The sequence below is a fragment of the Raphanus sativus genome, chromosome 9 (genome assembly GCF_000801105.2).
Source record: "Raphanus sativus cultivar WK10039 chromosome 9, ASM80110v3, whole genome shotgun sequence".
NCBI classification, from domain to species: domain Eukaryota; kingdom Viridiplantae; phylum Streptophyta; class Magnoliopsida; order Brassicales; family Brassicaceae; genus Raphanus; species Raphanus sativus.
Genome location: NC_079519.1, coordinates 35,957,029 through 35,974,852, shown reverse-complemented (window position 1 = coordinate 35,974,852; position 17,824 = coordinate 35,957,029). Strand labels below are relative to the sequence as shown.

At 34.6% G+C, this 17,824-nt stretch overlaps 5 protein-coding genes across 5 annotated transcripts; 2 read left to right on the top strand and 3 right to left on the bottom strand.

Moving 5' to 3' along the window:
• Positions 1-36: 36 nt before the first annotated feature.
• LOC108826946 (uncharacterized) lies at positions 37-1,359 on the bottom strand. Its single transcript, XM_018600291.2, has one exon. The coding sequence runs from the start codon at positions 1,357-1,359 to the stop codon at positions 37-39; it is 1,323 nt and encodes a 440-aa protein (XP_018455793.2).
• Positions 1,360-3,231: 1,872 nt separating this feature from the next.
• Positions 3,232-5,126, top strand: LOC108834891 (coatomer subunit zeta-1). Its single transcript, XM_018608206.2, has 6 exons — positions 3,232-3,384; positions 4,044-4,203; positions 4,273-4,420; positions 4,501-4,578; positions 4,689-4,773; positions 4,889-5,126. Exons 1-6 carry the CDS (start codon positions 3,382-3,384, stop codon positions 4,946-4,948), a joined length of 534 nt encoding a protein of 177 aa, XP_018463708.2. The 5' UTR covers positions 3,232-3,381; the 3' UTR covers positions 4,949-5,126.
• A 994-nt stretch (positions 5,127-6,120) lies between these two features.
• On the top strand, positions 6,121-8,231 carry LOC108834889 (fe(2+) transport protein 3, chloroplastic). Its single transcript, XM_056993410.1, has 3 exons — positions 6,121-6,478; positions 6,882-7,579; positions 7,679-8,231. The coding sequence occupies exons 2-3, from the start codon at positions 6,917-6,919 to the stop codon at positions 8,132-8,134; spliced, it is 1,119 nt and encodes a 372-aa protein (XP_056849390.1). The 5' UTR covers positions 6,121-6,478; positions 6,882-6,916; the 3' UTR covers positions 8,135-8,231.
• Positions 8,232-9,455: 1,224 nt separating this feature from the next.
• Positions 9,456-10,151, bottom strand: LOC108823792 (ferredoxin, leaf L-A-like). Its single transcript, XM_018597074.2, has one exon. The coding sequence runs from the start codon at positions 10,146-10,148 to the stop codon at positions 9,624-9,626; it is 525 nt and encodes a 174-aa protein (XP_018452576.1). The 5' UTR covers positions 10,149-10,151; the 3' UTR covers positions 9,456-9,623.
• A 2,269-nt stretch (positions 10,152-12,420) lies between these two features.
• On the bottom strand, positions 12,421-16,055 carry LOC108828459 (transmembrane 9 superfamily member 1). Its single transcript, XM_018602165.2, has 12 exons — positions 15,877-16,055; positions 15,411-15,603; positions 15,208-15,312; positions 14,933-14,950; positions 14,744-14,841; positions 14,501-14,653; positions 14,252-14,386; positions 13,946-14,112; positions 13,722-13,816; positions 13,240-13,613; positions 12,894-13,167; positions 12,421-12,800 (listed from the first exon to the last, which is right to left on the bottom strand). The coding sequence occupies exons 1-12, from the start codon at positions 15,982-15,984 to the stop codon at positions 12,733-12,735; spliced, it is 1,788 nt and encodes a 595-aa protein (XP_018457667.2). The 5' UTR covers positions 15,985-16,055; the 3' UTR covers positions 12,421-12,732.
• Positions 16,056-17,824: the final 1,769 nt, after the last annotated feature.

Here is a 17,824-nt window from a genome sequence, read left to right as displayed (position 1 = left end):
TTTAGAAAATTTACTTTACATGTTATTTTTTTTTAACTAATGTAAAAATGAAGAGTTACAGAAGATACAAGAATCAGACATGAGTTGTTGAATGATGCTTCCTTCTTCAATCCTAAGCTTCTTACTCTCTCTGTTCCAAAGATGAACAGCTAAGCTACGTTTACGTAAATGCATAAGTCTCTTCCTTGACCAATCTGTTTCTCTCTCACTCACAGACGCTCTGTAAAATCCACTGATTCTAGTCCAGTCCACCGGATAAAACGCAGACGGTGGAAGAACAGAGAATCCCAAATCCGAGGAAGAGGAAGAAACGTTGAATCTTGCAACCACTCTTGACACTAAGTATGGACCGTTGTGACCCCATTTGTTACCGTTGAAGGTTCTTGAGAACTCGTCGATGAAGCTTTTAAGCAATGGATGGTTCCTGTCGAAGATGAGCACCGCGTTGTTGAGCCTGCTCCATCTTCTTGTAACTGGATCAGCTGTTTGTGCACCGATCGCGTTGTGGAGATTTGTGAGAGGTTTGAGGATTATAACATCTGTGTCTAAGTAGATTCCGCCGAACTTGTAGAGCAAGACTAGTCTCAGAAGGTTTGAGAGGTTCTGCTCTAACGGAATCACTCCTGGACTGAACATTCGTCTCTTCAGTCTTTCAAACCATTTCTCTGCTGACGTGTCCTTGAAAATGTAAGTGAAGTCGGGTTTGATGGCAAGCAGTTTAAGCCCTTTCTCTGTGAAGGGTTTCAAGATTTGTGTTCCTCTCTCACAGTCAAGTGAGTTTGAGACCAGGATCAGACAGCTATTTGGGTGAGATTTGAAGAGACTCTCTATTGTGAACCGTTCTCTTTCACCAAAAGATTCTATGGAGGAGATCCAGATCATGAAGAACAGAGACTGGCATGAGGATTTGGACAAGAATGACTTGATCCTCGTCTTGAATATCTGTCTTGATTTGCCCTGTGGCTTCTTTTTCATCTCGGGTGTTAACTGGTTTCTTCTCTTATGTCTCCTCGTCCTTCTTTCTATCTTTTCCGGCGAAACGTTCTGCTTTTGTACGAACCCTAAAGAGGTTTCTTTCACCGCAAGCAACAATGAAGAATCTGGCTTAGACGATGATGTTGATGATAATGATGGATGATGATGATGAAGAAACTGGTGGTGGTGATCAGGTGTAAGAGTGGATTTAATTGGTGGGATTGGATCAAGATGGAGAGAGAAGACATATAAGCTGTTGTAGATTATGAGAAGCATGAGAAGAAGACCTAGAAGAGACAATGGAAGACAACAAACGAAAGAGACGATCAATCTTTTCAAGCTCTGCAGCAACACAACTTGTTCTGTTCTTGTGCTCTCTTCCATCTTTGTTCTCTTCAAACAAATATTGCAAAGACAGAGATTTGTTTTGAAAAAGACAAATATTACTTAGAAGTAGATTCATTTAATTATTTCAGTGGTATTATGTTGTAAATATTTAGCAAATGTAACAGTTAATTTTAAAGTGTACTTTTATTTTAATAAGATAGAATCACGAAGTGACGTCCAAAAAAAAGAATCATAAAAGTGATATTTCTGTCCATAAGGAGCCATATATGCATACACTCTCTTCTAATTAATTGCGTACATTTCACTTCTAAATAAAAATGTGGACATGTTCGGTTTTACAAAAAAAGAAATAGAATGAATTTTCTGAATGACTAGGATGTTTTAGATTTTTAGGCTCGCATCTTTTGGAATGTAAACCTTTCCCAACAAACTTGAACTTTTGATTTCTTGTGCTAAGATGAACTTTTGATTTCTTTTTGCTACGACGAAAAAGCTTTTCAGTCCACTAAAACCTCTTTACTAAACCTTCTTCTTTAAATAAGATGTTTACCAATCTTCTGGTGGATTGTGCTTTTCAGTGCACTTCCAAAAAGCTTGAAATTTTGTGAATCAGAGAAAGTGTTACAGAATAAAATGAAGGTGTTAGATTCGGTTATGAGATTGTGATATGGCATCTATCCATTGGTGGAAGAATATTTGTGTTGCTAACAAATAACAAGATTTGGTGTTATCACAACATATTGAAAACAAAGTATTGTATAACACTCGGATATATATATATATATATATATAAACAGCATGCTAGGGTTGAAATAGATTTTGAGAGAAAAGAAAAAGAATAGCTTTACTTGTGAGTGCAGCTGCTCACCTATTGTGTGTTTGGGGAGATTGAGAATTGGTCCGTCTCTAGTGTCTAACTGAAAATAATTCAGATTAAATAGATTTGAAAAGATTTTTAATAAATTTATAATATACAAAAAACGTGTTCTTGAATTAGTGTAAGAAATATTAGAATGAGTTATTTCTTTCAACTCATCAGTTTAGTTCTCGTTCCAACTTTTCATGAAATAACTGAATTTAGCTTATTTATTATATGAATTTTAATATATAAAAATATGAATTCAGATCATCTTAACAATAAGTTAAATAAGTTAGCAATTGATCTATTAAAATAAATATAATAATACTGTATCATAAAATATTATAAGAAATTTTAAAGCATTACCTAAAATCTAAATATTAAAATAATTTTAAAATGTGAAAGATAACCTATTTTGGAATCAGTGATTCTGTGGAACGATAACCTAATATGTGTTTATATATATAAAAAGATTCACATAAACTCTAATGTGATACTGTGTATTTTTCTTGCAAAAGGCTTAGATAATTAAAGAAGATAAGTTATATTTTACTTATGTTCGTTTATTATAGTTAAAATGTAAAATAAAATATTTTTGATTTATATAATATATAATTTTAGGTTTAAAAATATCAATCTCTTTGATATCTCATTCATTAAAACTCACTCATATAATTCGTTATATATAATTAAAAAACTCGTCGTGTATATATAATTTTTACTTTAAAAATATCGCATTGATATCTCATGTTCACTAAAACTCACTTTCATATAACTCGTGAGTTAAATTAAGTTCGAACATTAAATTTCTTTAATAAATGAGCCTAGAAATTCAGCTCATGAGTTCACGCTCTCATTTTACACCCCTAGAAAATGAAGCTTTGTTTTTCTGCCAATGTACTCACTCAGTTTGTAAATCATTTTCGATTTTGTACCACGGCTCTAGAAAACGCCCAATTATCGGTCTAATAACTGGTTCACGATCCGGTTTAGAGAAAACTGGGTGAGTGTGACGTGTGGAAGTAGCACTCTGGATGATTCTATGAGTCATCATAGCTCAAAGTGGACAAAAAACAATATTTTGTAACGTATCAGAGAATTTCCTCTTCAGTACTTTTACTTAGAGAAAGAGATCTTCTCTTTCAAGTTTCAAGTTTCAAGTTCTAGAGCTGTCTCCACCGATTTCATCCCCTTTAGCCATGGTAATTAAAAAAAAAAAACTATTTTCAGTCTTTTTTTTTCTTTTTTTGCCTACATATTTCACTGTTTCTCTGGATTCTCTGCTAATTCTGGATTGTGGTATGGCTTTTTCGTTGTCTAGGAATATCGACGGAAACAAAAGAAAACTGAAATGCATGCGATATGTTAGATAATTTGTAATTGATTTTTCGTTAGAGTTCATAATTAAAAAGAAATTAACAGTAGTTTCAAGTATGTGGTCAAAACCAAATAGATTTATGTAAAGCTTGCATGTGAAAGTTTCAATTTCAATTTGTTCATGATGATCTTGATAGCGTAGAAAATCAGGAATTTTAGCTTTAAAGGTCATAGGAGGAGGATATTGTTAAAGTTGAGTTGAATGTTAAAGTTTAACTGATCACAAAAATACTAGAACTTTTTATGTTCATTGATTTTAAAGTTTAGTTTTTAATAAGGTTGGAATAGAAGCAGATGGTGAAGATATTGTTTAGCAGTTTGACTTCCCTGGATCCATAGGAAAAAACGATAATTAAGCTTCTCTTAATGTATAATTGAGAATTTTAAGTTGTTCTTAAATGTTGTTTTATCATTAGATCATCCTTTTATGTTTTGCAATATCTCACAATCTTTAAGCTCTCTTGTGTTTTATTTGTTCACATAGGAGTTATCCCCAAAAGTGAAGAACATTTTGCTTCTTGATTCTGAAGGAAAGCGCATAGCGGCTAAGTACTACTCTGACGACTGGCCAACAAATACGGCTAAAGAAGCATACGAAAAAGCTGTCTTCTCAAAGACTAAGAAAACAAATGCTCGCACCGAAGGTAAGTATATTTTTTTCCTAGTGAATTATGTTTTGTATTTGTCTTGATTGATATTTCTTGATAATGCAGTGGAAGTAACGGCACTAGAGAACAACATCATTGTATACAAATTTGTGCAAGATCTTCATTTCTTTGTTACGGGAGGTGAAGAAGAAAACGAGCTCATCTTAGCCAGTGTGCTTCAAGGTCTCTTCGATGCAGTGAATCTCCTCCTCAGGTCTTGCTTTATCATAGCTTCAGTTCCCATATTACCTCAAGTTTTTAGAGTTTCCTTTCTTTCTAAACACAAAATTACAGAGGGAATGTTGACAAGAGAGAGGCATTGGACAATCTTGATCTCATCTTTCTATGCTTTGACGAAATAATAGATGGCGGGTATAAAACTTTGTCCTCCTTGCAACATTTCCGTTAGATAAATGAATCGTATCATAGGCTACTTTACTTGTATACTCTAAAATACTACTACTCTTATTATATCTGATCAGTATTGTCCTGGAGACGGATGCAAATGTGATAGCAGAAAAGGCAGGAATCAATAGCATTGACCCTAACGCTCTTCTATCCGAGCAGGTGTTTTCTTGTTCAAAATGTGATATTTTTCTTCTTAAAATTGGTACTATCAAGTGACAAATAACTAATGAACTTGTTACATTTCTATGTGTGTATGTTTTCGGTTTGGCTTCAGACGATAAGTCAGGCACTGGCGACTGCAAGAGAGCATTTGACAAGGTCACTTCTGAAATGATGTGCGTGTGTTACTTTCTGGTTGATGTTGGTTCGTTGTTATATAAGTATGAACTGAAAAACATGAATGTGTGCAAGTTTGATTGTCTCTGTTGGTTCACTCGTAGTTACAACGAATTAGATTTAAAAAATAAATCAATGTTTATATTTGTTTGTTTTATACAAAAGTAAATTACAAAACATAGATCTGGTGCAAAAAAAACCATTTTCATCTTTGATTTTACGCTGAGATACTATAACAAATTACTCTTTTTCTTGAACTTTCACTAGTTACTTATTAATATGACGTTTTATTATAGTTTAATTGTGCAATAAATAAAATAAAAATAAATCAATTATGAAAAAGTAATAGTGACAATTCCATTCTTGCAAATTATGATTGCAAATTATGATGTTATCTGTGTATATGGAGGATGACTGGAAAATGATATGTAGCTTTATATTTTTTGCTGTAGATTTGAAAATATTTAATGATTTATATATAAATTTTCTAAAGCCAAAAATAAATATTCTAGATTTTTTGCTTTCTACAACTAAAAATAAACAAAAAGGAAAGAAAAATCTATAGCTTTAAAAAATCTTGTATGATTAGTCAAATTTATACCTTAACAATAACTTGGACTATAGAAAGATTTTACAGCTGTTGACCAGAAAAAACGAGAAAAAAAATTGTAATTTCTAATGTAATTGTCAATCAACCTCATGAGGTGTAATTTCTCTATATCCATCTCCTATCCTCTCTTTAATGCAATCAACTTTATTTTTATTCCTAGACAGTTTAATGATAGACCAGACCTTGTAGCCAAACAAGCTCTATATCCTTTGAACAACATGTTTTAATCGTTTGAATGAAAAGTAATGTTTCACAAAAAAAAAAAACGACATGGTGCAAGCTGCACCTGAATATTTCACCAAAAGTATCTTTAGCAAAAAAACAGTTAGGTACGACGTTGAAGAATACTATGATCTATGCTAATGAGTTGAGAATCTTTAATTAGATGATGACAATTTGCAATATTTTTCTAATCCACTAATCGTTTATATTATTTAAGAAAAATAAAATCAACGAAATAATAATTCAAAAAAAAAAAGAAGAAGATTACGCAAAAATGTCGACATACTTGGCGTGTGCTTACCACATTCTAGAGAATTTATTACAAAATGTCTCTCTTCTCTCAATAAACCCGTTGCCGAAACTGCAAACTATGTCGACATTACTTGTTCCTTTCTCCAACTTAATACTTTTATTATTCTATAACTAAACTATCGAGATTCTCGTACTTACCTCCCCCCCACTCGTTCATGTTGTTGGATGTCTCCTAGATATTCTCTTACCCAAATCTCTTCACGTTCTTTTTCATGATCCAATGTTCTTTCGTCAATCTTAGATTCCCTTCTTTTTTTTTTTGAAAGAATCTTAGATTTCCCTTCTATCCTTCCAATTGCAATTTGTGTTATTAAAATTGAAAAAGAAAAACTGATTCTGGGTTTTATTGGTTAGGTTCTTTGGAACTTGTTTCCTCTCTCTCAGGTATTTCATCGTCAACAAAATCTCCATTGAAGTAATGATTCATACTTTTTTTTTTCTTCTCAATTTAAAGTCTCTGCATGTAATTTGAAGTTTTATTTGTGAAGATTTTCGCAATCTCACATTGATTTTTAAGCATATTACACGAACTTATCTGTTTAAAGATTCATACTTTTGTATTTTCAAAAAAAAAAAGATTCATACTTTTGTTCTGTTTTTTTTGTTTCTCTGTTATGTTTGGTTCTATTTTGTTCTGTTTTATCTGTTTAGAGATTAATACTTTTTGATAAAAAGAAAAGATTAATACTTTTGGTTTTGTCCTGTTCTGTTTTATCTGTTTAAAGATTAATAAGATTAATATTTTGTTCTGATATGTTTGGTTCTGTTCTGTACTAAAAATAAACAGCAAGAGAGTCCATTTTGCTGTTAGTTCCGGATACAATGGCTGCATCATCATCAAACATCCTCTGCAATGCCTCAGAGTCAGACCCTTGTCGTGACGATTCCGCTGCGTTTCTACTGAAACTAGTAGCCATCGCTTCGATCCTCTTGTCTGGTGCAGCAGGTGTATCTGTACCACTCATAGGCAGGAACCGCCGGTTCCTTCAAACCGACGGCAGCCTCTTTGTAACCGCTAAAGCCTTTGCAGCAGGTGTGATCCTCGCCACAGGGTTTGTTCACATGTTAGCCGGCGGCACGGAGGCTCTGAAGAACCCCTGCTTGCCGGAGTTCCCTTGGTCTAAGTTTCCTTTCCCGGGGTTCTTTGCGATGGTTGCTGCTTTGATCACTCTGCTTGTGGATTTCATGGGGACTCAGTACTATGAGAGGAAGCAAGAGAGGGAAGCTAGTACTGATGAACAGTCTCAGAGTATTGTTGTTCCCTTGGTTGCTGAAGGAGGGTGTAACGATGAGAAAGTGTTTGGAGAAGAAGATAGTGGTGGGATTCACATTGTTGGCATTCATGCTCATGCTGCTCACCATAGACATAGTCACTCTCAAGGTCATGGTTCTTGTGATGGACATAGTAAAATCGACATTGGTCATGGACATGAACATGGTGGTTTGGAGCTTGGAAGTGGAGCAAGGCATGTTGTTGTTTCTCAGGTACAAACTCTCTGTTTCTTGATTCTTGATTCTTGAATCTTGATTCTTGTACAGCTTCAAATGTCCAAAAATGAATCTGATCTTATTGTTATTGGTTAGGTTTTGGAGCTTGGGATCGTGTCACACTCCATTATCATCGGCATATCACTTGGAGTATCTCAATCTCCATGCACAATCCGGCCACTCATCGCAGCACTATCGTTCCACCAGTTCTTTGAAGGGTTTGCGCTCGGTGGATGCATCTCCCAAGCGCAGTTCAGGAACAAGTCAGCGACCATAATGGCATGCTTTTTCGCCCTCACCACACCGATAGGGATAGGGATTGGGACTGCAGTGGCGTCGTCTTTCAACTCTCACAGCGTTGGAGCGTTGGTCACGGAGGGTATCTTGGATTCTCTGTCGGCAGGGATACTTGTGTACATGGCTTTGGTGGATCTTATAGCTGCTGATTTCTTGAGTAAGAGGATGAGCTGTAACTTTAGGCTTCAGATTGTTTCTTATTTGATGTTGTTCCTTGGAGCTGGACTCATGTCTTCTCTTGCTATTTGGGCTTAGATTTTAAGTTTTTTTTTTTAAATTCTGTTACAAGCTAATAGACAAACAATGTGTACAGATTTAGTTTAGAATAATCAAAATCCCGGTTTGTGTTTTCTTGATTCGTTGAACTCGGGACTTCATTGGCAACCGCAGTTGATGTTGAGATTGGGGAATGCATTGTTTCAAATACAATATAGTATGTGATTATATACTTACTTCTGTATTAAACTGAAAATATCCCTTTTTGATCAAAAAGTATTCTTCTTTCAAGCTATTTTTTTTTGGCATCCAACACAAAACGATCTGAGGGCATTTTTAGTTTTATAGATACAAAAGGTAAACCAAGAGAGATGTTTAAAAAGTTCCAAAGCACAAAGGTGTTAAAATTGATTCTGTTTTTTTTATTCAATCTGAAAATTTTAAATATTCTTAACTTTATAAACTAAATACTAAACTAACTATTTAATTTAATTTAAAACTTTTATTTTATATAATATTATAGTTTTCACTAATTTTTAATACTATTTATTTAATTCTATGGAGCAAATTGAATATCCAACTAAAAGATAAATTTTAATCAGATATAGCTGACACTAAATAAATATGAACTTTTCATGAATCTACTTTGTAATCAAAACAAATATAAATCATAAAACTTCTGATTCAAAAAAAAAATAGAATAGATTACAAAACACCTTTATAATAATACCTATATATCCAAGTATTAATCATTTTTAAAAACATAGTCCTCATTTGTTTTGTTTTATAATTCTTTTTTTAATGAATGCATTAGATTTAACATTTTGGACGAAAATTTTAATTGTTAAATAAAATATGAACTTATATGTTGCTTATAAAATTTTTAAAATTTTAAATATATTATAATTTGGGTATTTTATAGTATGCAAAGTGTATATAATATAATACTAACTCACTGTTTTAAAAAAACTATTTCAAAAACTATATTTACAATTTTTATTTATTTTATTATTTAATAATGATCATTATAAATTTTAACATAAAAATAAATTATTATTTTGATTTATGGAATATGTTAATCATAAAATAATGTTTTATCATTAAATTCTATTTTAAAAATCTGTAACAATTTTTATATATAAAATTAAAATCTACTAATTTGAAAAGAGTCTGTCCAATGTTCAAAGATAATATTTGAGTTAAAAATAAAATAATTTATAAAATAAAAGGAAGATAATGTTAGATTTTCGTCAAAGGTACACCACTCAATAGTCTTCAAAGGAACTGTATTACTATTTCCAATGTTTAAAGATAACGTTTAGATTCTCATCAAAAGCTCTTCAGAATTTGCCTTACCATAAAGTTTAAAACAGTTATCTATTGATCTTACCAAAAGATGTTCCAAACCAAGAACAATTACAGCAGACAACAATAGATTATACTAAAGTAAACAACAAACTCAACTCAAAATGTAAAGACATGAATGATTACGAAACCATCAAAAGCAGCATGTTACGGAGCTTTTGTCTTAAACCATGTCTTCTTCTTTGTGGGTCTCAATGGTAACATCAGAAGTAGGATAAGCCGCACAAGTCAGGACAAACCCTTCAGCAATCTGGTCATCATCGAGGAAACTCTGGTCAGACTGGTCAACGGTACCAGACACAACTTTACCTGCGCAGCTCGAGCAAGAACCGGCACGGCAAGAGTAAGGCAAGTCGATCCCTGCTTCCTCCGCAGCGTCGAGGACGTAAACGTCGTCGTCGCACTCAACCTCTTGCTCTCCTTCTGGAGTGATGAACTTGACCTTGTATGTGGCCATGGCAGTGACGCGTCCGCCGCGTGCGGTTCCTGACTTGAGACCGAAGATGGTCTGAGTGTTGGCTAAGGGGAGGGAACGGAGGCTGATGGGAGATGTTTGACGGCGGATGAAGGATGTTCCGACGATGGCGCTTGAGAGAGCTGTGGAAGCCATTTCTTTTGTTTTTTTAGAGAATCTGAGGATTTTTCTTGGTTTCTCTGTGTGTTGTGTTATGGCTTGTGGAGATGGCATGGAGAGTGTGAAGGAGATTAAAAGGTGGGATTGCTGTGGAATCCTATCTTCCACGTGGCGTTTATTGTGTGGATTGATGGATTATCGTCTTTTTTGTTTTGGTGAATTGTGATTTCTTTCCTTTTTGTGTGTGATTGTGTTTGACACACTTTACACTATCTTGTTGAGGTGAGCTACGTGGTCTAACTTGGGACAACTCACACACTTCGGCGAACCGAACCGATTTATTTGGATTTTGGTTTAGGTCCGGTTATAAGTTCTGAACCAAACAGTAGATTTTACAAAAAAAAAAGTTAACAGTTTACTAGTTTAGTAGTCAATTTACTTGTTTTTCATTAAAAGATTCATACCGACTTATATAAAATTAAACCAGAGTTATATATAAAGTTTGTAATCAAAACTTAACCAAACTAATAAACTTGATTTTAATTAAATTAAACAGTAATCAAAACAGAAAGAGTAAGTTACATAAAAAGACACATTGTGACTTTTCTTTTCACTAAAGAACACATTGTTTAGTTGACACACTTTGTGTGGACAGCTGTCTTATTTTGGACATAAATGACTTTGCTTTTGTGCAAGTGAAAGAACGTTTGTTTTAGGTAAGCAACGATCAGCTAACTAAGTTTGCTTTTTGTTGCAATCAATGCAATAGTTATTACGAGAAAATGTTAGGTATATTGGTTTATGTGAGTTGTTTTTAGGCGTAGGATTTTTTTCACAACAAAAAAATCTAACGGTTGTGAAATGAGTAGTTATAAGTAGATTGTCCAATTAATCTGTTCATTTTTTATTCATTTTTGAGATATGATTTAGATTATTTTGTTTCTTAAGTGCAGATGGATGAGATGTATATAACTGGTGATATGTACATAATGAGTATGTGGTTCCAGAGGTAAATGTGTTGTAGACAAGAAAAAGATGCATGGACGGAAGATGTGTGGTTGAGCGATGCGTGGATGGGAGACGCGTGGACATGAGATGCATGGACGGGAGACGTGTAGAGCCACTTACACCACCGTTTCCTCCACCATTTCCTCCACTCGAGTAGCCACCTCCACCAACCACAACCATTGTATCCACATTCACGTCTTCCACCATTGTCTCCATAACCACCACCGTCTCTCGCTGCAGTATCCACCACTGTATCCACCACCATCTCCTCCACTCAAGTAGCCACTTCCACCAACCACCACCATTGTATCCACATTCACGGCTTCCACCACCGCCTCTCACTGCGATATCCACTGCTTCCTCCACTGCATCCACCTCCATCTCCTCCACTCAAGTAGCCACCTTCACCAATCACCACCACTGTATCCATGCTCACGTCTTCCACCTTTGCCTCCATAACCACCACCGCCTCCATTGCGATATCCACCGCTTTCTCAACCACGACCTCTATCGCAACCGCCATCGTTTCCACGGGGCTGAGCTTTGTTATAGTGGAGATTGAGATTGAGGAATAAAGATCGAGATTCCGAGATCGAGAAATAGATATTGAGATCGAGAAGTAGAGATTGAGATTCTGAGGTCGGGATATAGATATCGAGAAAGGAGAAAGGGGAAAGTGAGAAAAGGTATTAGGGATAGTTTCTGATGGAGAAGATTAGGGTTCAATCTCTTTAACATCTCATGTCTGAGTTTGATATATGGATCTAGAAGATGTGAAGGGATAAAGTGAGAAAGGGTATTAGGGATAGTTTCTGATGGAGAAGATTAGGGTTCAATCTCTTTAACATCTCATGTCTGAGTTTGATATATGGATCTCGAAGATGTGAAGGGATAAAGAGTTTTCACGATTTTGTATAAAGTGAAGAGATAAAATTTGATTATTAGTTAGAGAAAAAAAATATTTTATTTGTTTTAAAAGGTAAATAAGTAGATCAATTTGATTAGTTAGAAGAAAAGGTAACGAGATGCATCATCTCTCTTAGTTTAGTTGGAGGTTATCTCGGTAAATTTGCAATGAAAAAGTGTGTTAAAGACTCAATGTGTCTTTTAGTGAAATTAGAAATTCAACTTGTGTCTCCAAACGTAAATTTCTCAAACAGAAATCACTAAATTTCGGTTCATTTTTGGATTTGAACAAAACTTTTAATAAGAAAATATTCCGGTTATTCAGTTTTTGAGTATTTACAAATGATAATTTAAAATTATTTGACTATTTTAAAACTAGATATAGTTAATATTTATAAATAGATAAACTATATTATATCCAAATACCCACTAGGATAATTAAAAGACTCTAAACTCAAACTCAAACTCAAACTGAACATGATCTTCGGTTCTTAATAAATGTGCGGAAGCCTAAACAAGAGTATCTTTGAGAGTCCTAAACTAAAGAAAAGTTGATTATATTTTACCAGAAAGGGGAGAAAAAGCCTCACCCTAGCAAAAAAAAGTAGAATATAAATTGGATCCTCAAATCACTACACAACCTCTTCCATTCATTTCAGACTTTCCCTTGTTTTGTAATAATCTAAACCCGTAAGACGCTTCTTTCTAACAGACTTTAATAACTGCCACCCAGAACATTCATCTTTCCCGCTTTTCCTTTACGCTTTTGATTCACTAAATCTCTCTAGTCGCACTTGATGTTTCTGTAGATCCTCCTAACAAACAGATTCGATCCTAAGAACCCAACAGCTCCTGCACATTCATTTACCCAAACAATCTTCATACCAAAACCAAATGCCACTTTTCAAACTGAGACCAGAGAGTGAATTAAAAGAAAAAACTAACCGCAAAGGATTCCGAGGCCAAGACAGAACATCAAGGTGTATCCGAAGTAGAAGCTGGTCTGGAAAAACCCAAACATCTTGGTCTTTACGTAGTAGTAATAGATGGAGTATAAGTAGACATAAACCGCGGTCGAAGCAGCTGAGAAGAACGAAGTCCATTGCCAGTGATAGTTTTCCGCGTTCAGTAAGAAGTATGTTCCCACGATCGTCACACAGACCGTCACCACCACAAGAATCAAAAACACCAGTAGCATGAACCCGTACACATAGTATACCTGTCATTAGACCCAAATGTAGGTAAGTTTTTCTCTTTTTTTATTGTTGTAAGTTCTAAGAGATCTTTTTACCTTGTAGTTCCAGAAGGATGTGAAGACGAAGTACATTTCAATGAAGATGCTGCCAAAGGGTAAGAGACCTCCCATAAGAGAGATTACTGATGGAGTCAAGTACCACTTTTTCTCAGGGATTGGACGTGGGATTGTCTTTACACGGCACGGGTTGTTAGGAGCCCCACTCCAGTTTCTACCAACGACTGTCCCCAGGAGGGCGAGAGGGAACGAAATGAAACCCCAGATTACGAACACAACCACCAATGTTCCAAAGGGAATAGCGGCAAGAGATCCGTAGAATATGGCGATTGTGTTTAGGATGAATCCGATCCCAAAGCACAAGAATGGGAAGAGGGAAGCCGTGAGGATCATGCACTTGATCCAATGTTTTCCTGAACAAAAGCGGTATGAAGAGAAATTTTAGAATGAGTCGAAGGAAGGTATATTACTGGAGAGCTTGCTTGCTGCTTTAACAAAGAAGGATATAACATGAGACATACCCCCACTTCTTGAGTACATTCCACCGCTCACATAACCAGAGATAAATGACGTTAGAGCATAGCAAACTATGAAAGTTGTGACGATCGCTCCTCTCCTGAATAAGATTAAACCATAATACGAAATTTTCATTGCAAGAATGGAATTCAGACAAAAGCCAAAGTCTTATACCCTAAGAAATAACAGCATGAGAAGTTGATTGAAAGAAAAAGAGTGTAATACATACCCAACATAAAGTGTCCCAATGATTGCCATTAAGATGACAAGAAGAACAAGCAAAGCCAACTGTGCACCTGTACCAACAACAGCTGAGAGAAGAACCAGACCACGTGGTGGTCGGAACACATCTCCGTGCACGAGTTTCCATCCGGATTCGTCATTTACATCCCGTTCCTGTTCTCAATATATACCAATTGTCAGAAGTTGCTTCACACTCTTGCACTAACGATGAAGATAAAATTGGCAACATTGTAGTAACACTAAGAGAACTTCTGCAGCTATTATTCCAGATAAGAGATTGAGGAAACATCACCAGGCTCTCCAGGTCGTCATCTTCTCGAGCATATTTGGCATAATCATTTCTGAGAGTCCTCATTAATATCATTGAGACCAAACCAGTGAGGAAGATAACCATCATGAACGAGTTAAAGATGGAGAACCAATGGATCTGCATGATTAACAAATCCATTAAACGAGCATTAGGTGTAATAGGTCAAGTAAATGAAATAATGTCAGATAGCAGAAGAATGAAAACAGTAAAACATAACATGCCATGATTTACCTGGTGTTCGAAGAACGGATAGTCTAGATAAACATCAAAACGACGAGCAAATGTGATATCGGTTGGGATCCAATTCACAGAATATGTCAAATCCACCGTCCTCCCTGCTTCTAAAGGCATTGGGTTGTCTTGTGTGAGATTCACATGAATAATCTATGCAAATAACAAACAAACAAAAAATCAGATCGCAGAAAAGTTCAAATGGGATCACTAATACTGCTTAATGGCAAAGAAACAACCCACCTGGTCTTTGTTGTACTTGACATTAATACTCTTATGAGTATAAAGAACATGCTTGCCGTTTTCACCATTTTTTCCAGGTGCCAACTCGCCCACAAAGCCTATAACAACAATGAGACAGTTAAAGTTTATGTCAACAACTAAAATCGAGATTTTGGTTGTTCAAAGTGAATATAAGACAAAAAATCATACCCCACAAAGGCAGATCATCTGAACTTGCATCCACGTACGCCATAAACATCAATTGTGACAAAAAAAAAAGAGGTAAGACAAAAGATTCGCAAACTAAGGACGTTAAAATCAAACCAGAATACTGGATATATGATGATACCGTAGCCCTAGCTCATTTTAAACAAATGTTCATTGCAGACCAAGTTAGGGGAAATCTTATACAACCGAGTGAATCAACTTTTTATCTTTGATATTTTCTTAATCAGTAAAATTGTACAAGTAAATGTGATACATACCCATAAATAATTCAAACCAGTAGCTATTTTCGATGGCATCTTTGAAATGCTTGACCTTAGCTTCATCAAGTTCCAAATGACAGATCACGCTTCTGTCAACATTTTCTGGAAGTAAAAAAAAAAAAGACAAGAAGGAAATATAAATGTTGTGCAATCAAGAAAACAATTTTGAAACCAAAAAAAAAAAAAAAAAACTAACGTACTCAAGAACTTTATGTCAATCTGGCTGTCGATGAGCTCATTTCCACCAAGAACCTCACCAAGACCACCCCATTTGTGAATGCTGTTTTCATTTTTGCGGCAAAACGGGAGGCTATAGTAGTTATATGTCTCTTGTGGATTGTTATATGGGCCTACTTTGTTCACCCACAGAGTTACCTGCTCATCAGCTTGATACTGGAAAAAAAATAATTATGACAAAAAACAAAAACAAGTTAGACCTACTGGACTTTACCAACTCAATTAAACGAAAATTAGAAACCATATCAATATCCTCATAATGCTGGTAAAAACAATAAACCTACAAGACAGTGTAGAACGAGCCTCCCGAAACAACAGATCCAAGCCAAAAAAAAACAAAAAAAAAACAAACATGCAGCAGGAGGAGCGAGATCTACGAGCAAAGAGCTCAAATCGAGCTACAAGCTAAGAGAGAAAGACAAATCTAACCTTGTGATCTGACTCGGAGGCCGAAGCCGGGGAGAGAATAAGGAAGACGCATGCGACGGCGGAGTAAATGGAGAAGAGATATTTGACGGCGGAGGAGGAGGACGTCATATCGGAACCCGGCGGAGGCTCAGATCTGAGATGGAGAGTCTGATGTGTTACCCAATTTTATTTTCGTTTTCAATAAAATTTGATCTTCGATTCGAAACAAAATTGCCTCAAAAGTATTTACAATAAAAGCCCAAATAGTTCGATATTTACTAAAATGAATATCACAAACCTAGATATCTACGAAATTAATTCATAAATTTTGGTATCTCCCAAAATTAGGGCCAATCAATATGGTAAAACCAAACCGAAAACAATATGGTTTAGTTTTGTTATATACCATATAAACCGATTTTATGCTCTATGATTTGGATATGATTTGGTTTATAACTGATTAAACGGAATAAAACCGATTAACAATAGAAACATTTGTTTCGTAAATATGGTTTAGTTTTGTTATATACCATATAAACATTTTCTAAAGATTTCGGAGTAGTCTAGCGGATTGTGTCCGTTAAGTGGGCGAGCAAAGTTAGACTTGTAATATTTGAATAGAAAACTTTGGGTTGAACCAAACTTGTAATTGAAACTGAATTCTGATCTAACCGGTTAATTTTTATTTTAAAGTATCGACTGTTAAACAAATATAGCCATATGCTATTGGGGTTTTGACTGAGTTTAACAAAACCATGCTTGACTTTAGAACTCAAGATCCTCCTCCTCAGTCCTTATGATGGGGACATATTGGGTTTAGTATTCGCGTGTGACCCTTTTTAACATTTAAATTTAAAACGATCTATATAACAAAATGAATATCATGATTTTGATTACTGAATCATGTTAAAACATGATGACTTAGTGAACAATATTATTACATAAGATCTTGATATAGTTAATATTAAATAACTATTTTATAAATATTTTAAAACTTCAACAAGTAGGGTAAGGTACACCACATTTCGTGAAGACAATTTTAGCATTTTTAATAAATTGACCAAATAACGGATTTTGTAAGTAACCACATATACACGACTGTTGTTCTTTCAGCTTTCCGCAACATTCTGCTGATGGCGGATTAAAAATAAATGCTGGTTCGAAACATGAGATAAGTTGTGTTATGTCACATGCCACTTTTATCTCTTCTTCCACGGCTGCACTGGTCAGACCCAAAGACGACACCAGGGCTATGACAAGTGCGATGCATATTGCTCCTATTAACTTCATGTTTTATAACTTTAGTGAATTTTTTTAAACTAGTTCTAATTAATTTTTCTCAAAATTGTTGGAGATGTTGATTTTAAGGTTTTGATGGTGAAGCTATTATATAGATGAGACTGGAATAAAGTTTGCAATAGTAGGCTGCATTTTAGGTAGTGTATTTTGTCCTTTTTGATAATTGATTAGATATTAGATATTAACAACAGCTAAGAACCAGATTTGGTCAAAAGAACAGCTAAGAATCAGATTTGGTCTAAAGATCAACTAAGATCACAAATTCTTATTAGAAGCTAAAAATAAAAGGTAAATTTCCCATAATTTATAGGATATTGACATATGTATACACATATTTACATAATCTTAAACGTTAGCAGTTTCTAGATATTAATTAAAAATGTTTAATTGAGGTAAAATGTAATGTATCTTATATATTATGAAATTAAAACCATCAATGCACATGAATATATTAGATTTGCGATACTATTTTCATAGAAATTTATATGAAAAATGAACTATAATGATAATGTTGAAATATTACTTATAGATATTTTTTTAGAAATTTCTTATTTTAAATATATACATATCAAGAGATTTTGTTCACAAATAGAAAAGAAATCCACTAGATATTATTTGCAAAGTGATTTGATATATGTTCTTTTTACAATCATTTTTACTAAAAGTTATG

Bases quoted from the DNA above. Each gene is read 5' to 3' on its own strand.
- LOC108828459 (XM_018602165.2), bottom strand. From the start codon at position 15,984: ATGACGTCCTCCTCCTCCGCCGTCAAATATCTCTTCTCCATTTACTCC. The intron at 13,817-13,945 runs GTATGTATTACA...AATCTTATTCAG, and splicing joins ATTGGGACACTTTATGTTGG to GAGAGGAGCGATCGTCACAA. The intron at 13,614-13,721 runs GTATGTCTCATG...GCTTTTGTTCAG, and splicing joins AATGTACTCAAGAAGTGGGG to GAAAACATTGGATCAAGTGC.
- LOC108826946 (XM_018600291.2), bottom strand. From the start codon at position 1,359: ATGGAAGAGAGCACAAGAACAGAACAAGTTGTGTTGCTGCAGAGCTTG.
- LOC108834891 (XM_018608206.2), top strand. The intron at 4,421-4,500 runs GTCTTGCTTTAT...ACAAAATTACAG, and splicing joins GCAGTGAATCTCCTCCTCAG to AGGGAATGTTGACAAGAGAG. The intron at 4,579-4,688 runs GTATAAAACTTT...ATATCTGATCAG, and splicing joins GACGAAATAATAGATGGCGG to TATTGTCCTGGAGACGGATG.
- LOC108823792 (XM_018597074.2), bottom strand. From the start codon at position 10,148: ATGCCATCTCCACAAGCCATAACACAACACACAGAGAAACCAAGAAAA.
- LOC108834889 (XM_056993410.1), top strand. From the start codon at position 6,917: ATGGCTGCATCATCATCAAACATCCTCTGCAATGCCTCAGAGTCAGAC. The intron at 7,580-7,678 runs GTACAAACTCTC...GTTATTGGTTAG, and splicing joins GGCATGTTGTTGTTTCTCAG to GTTTTGGAGCTTGGGATCGT.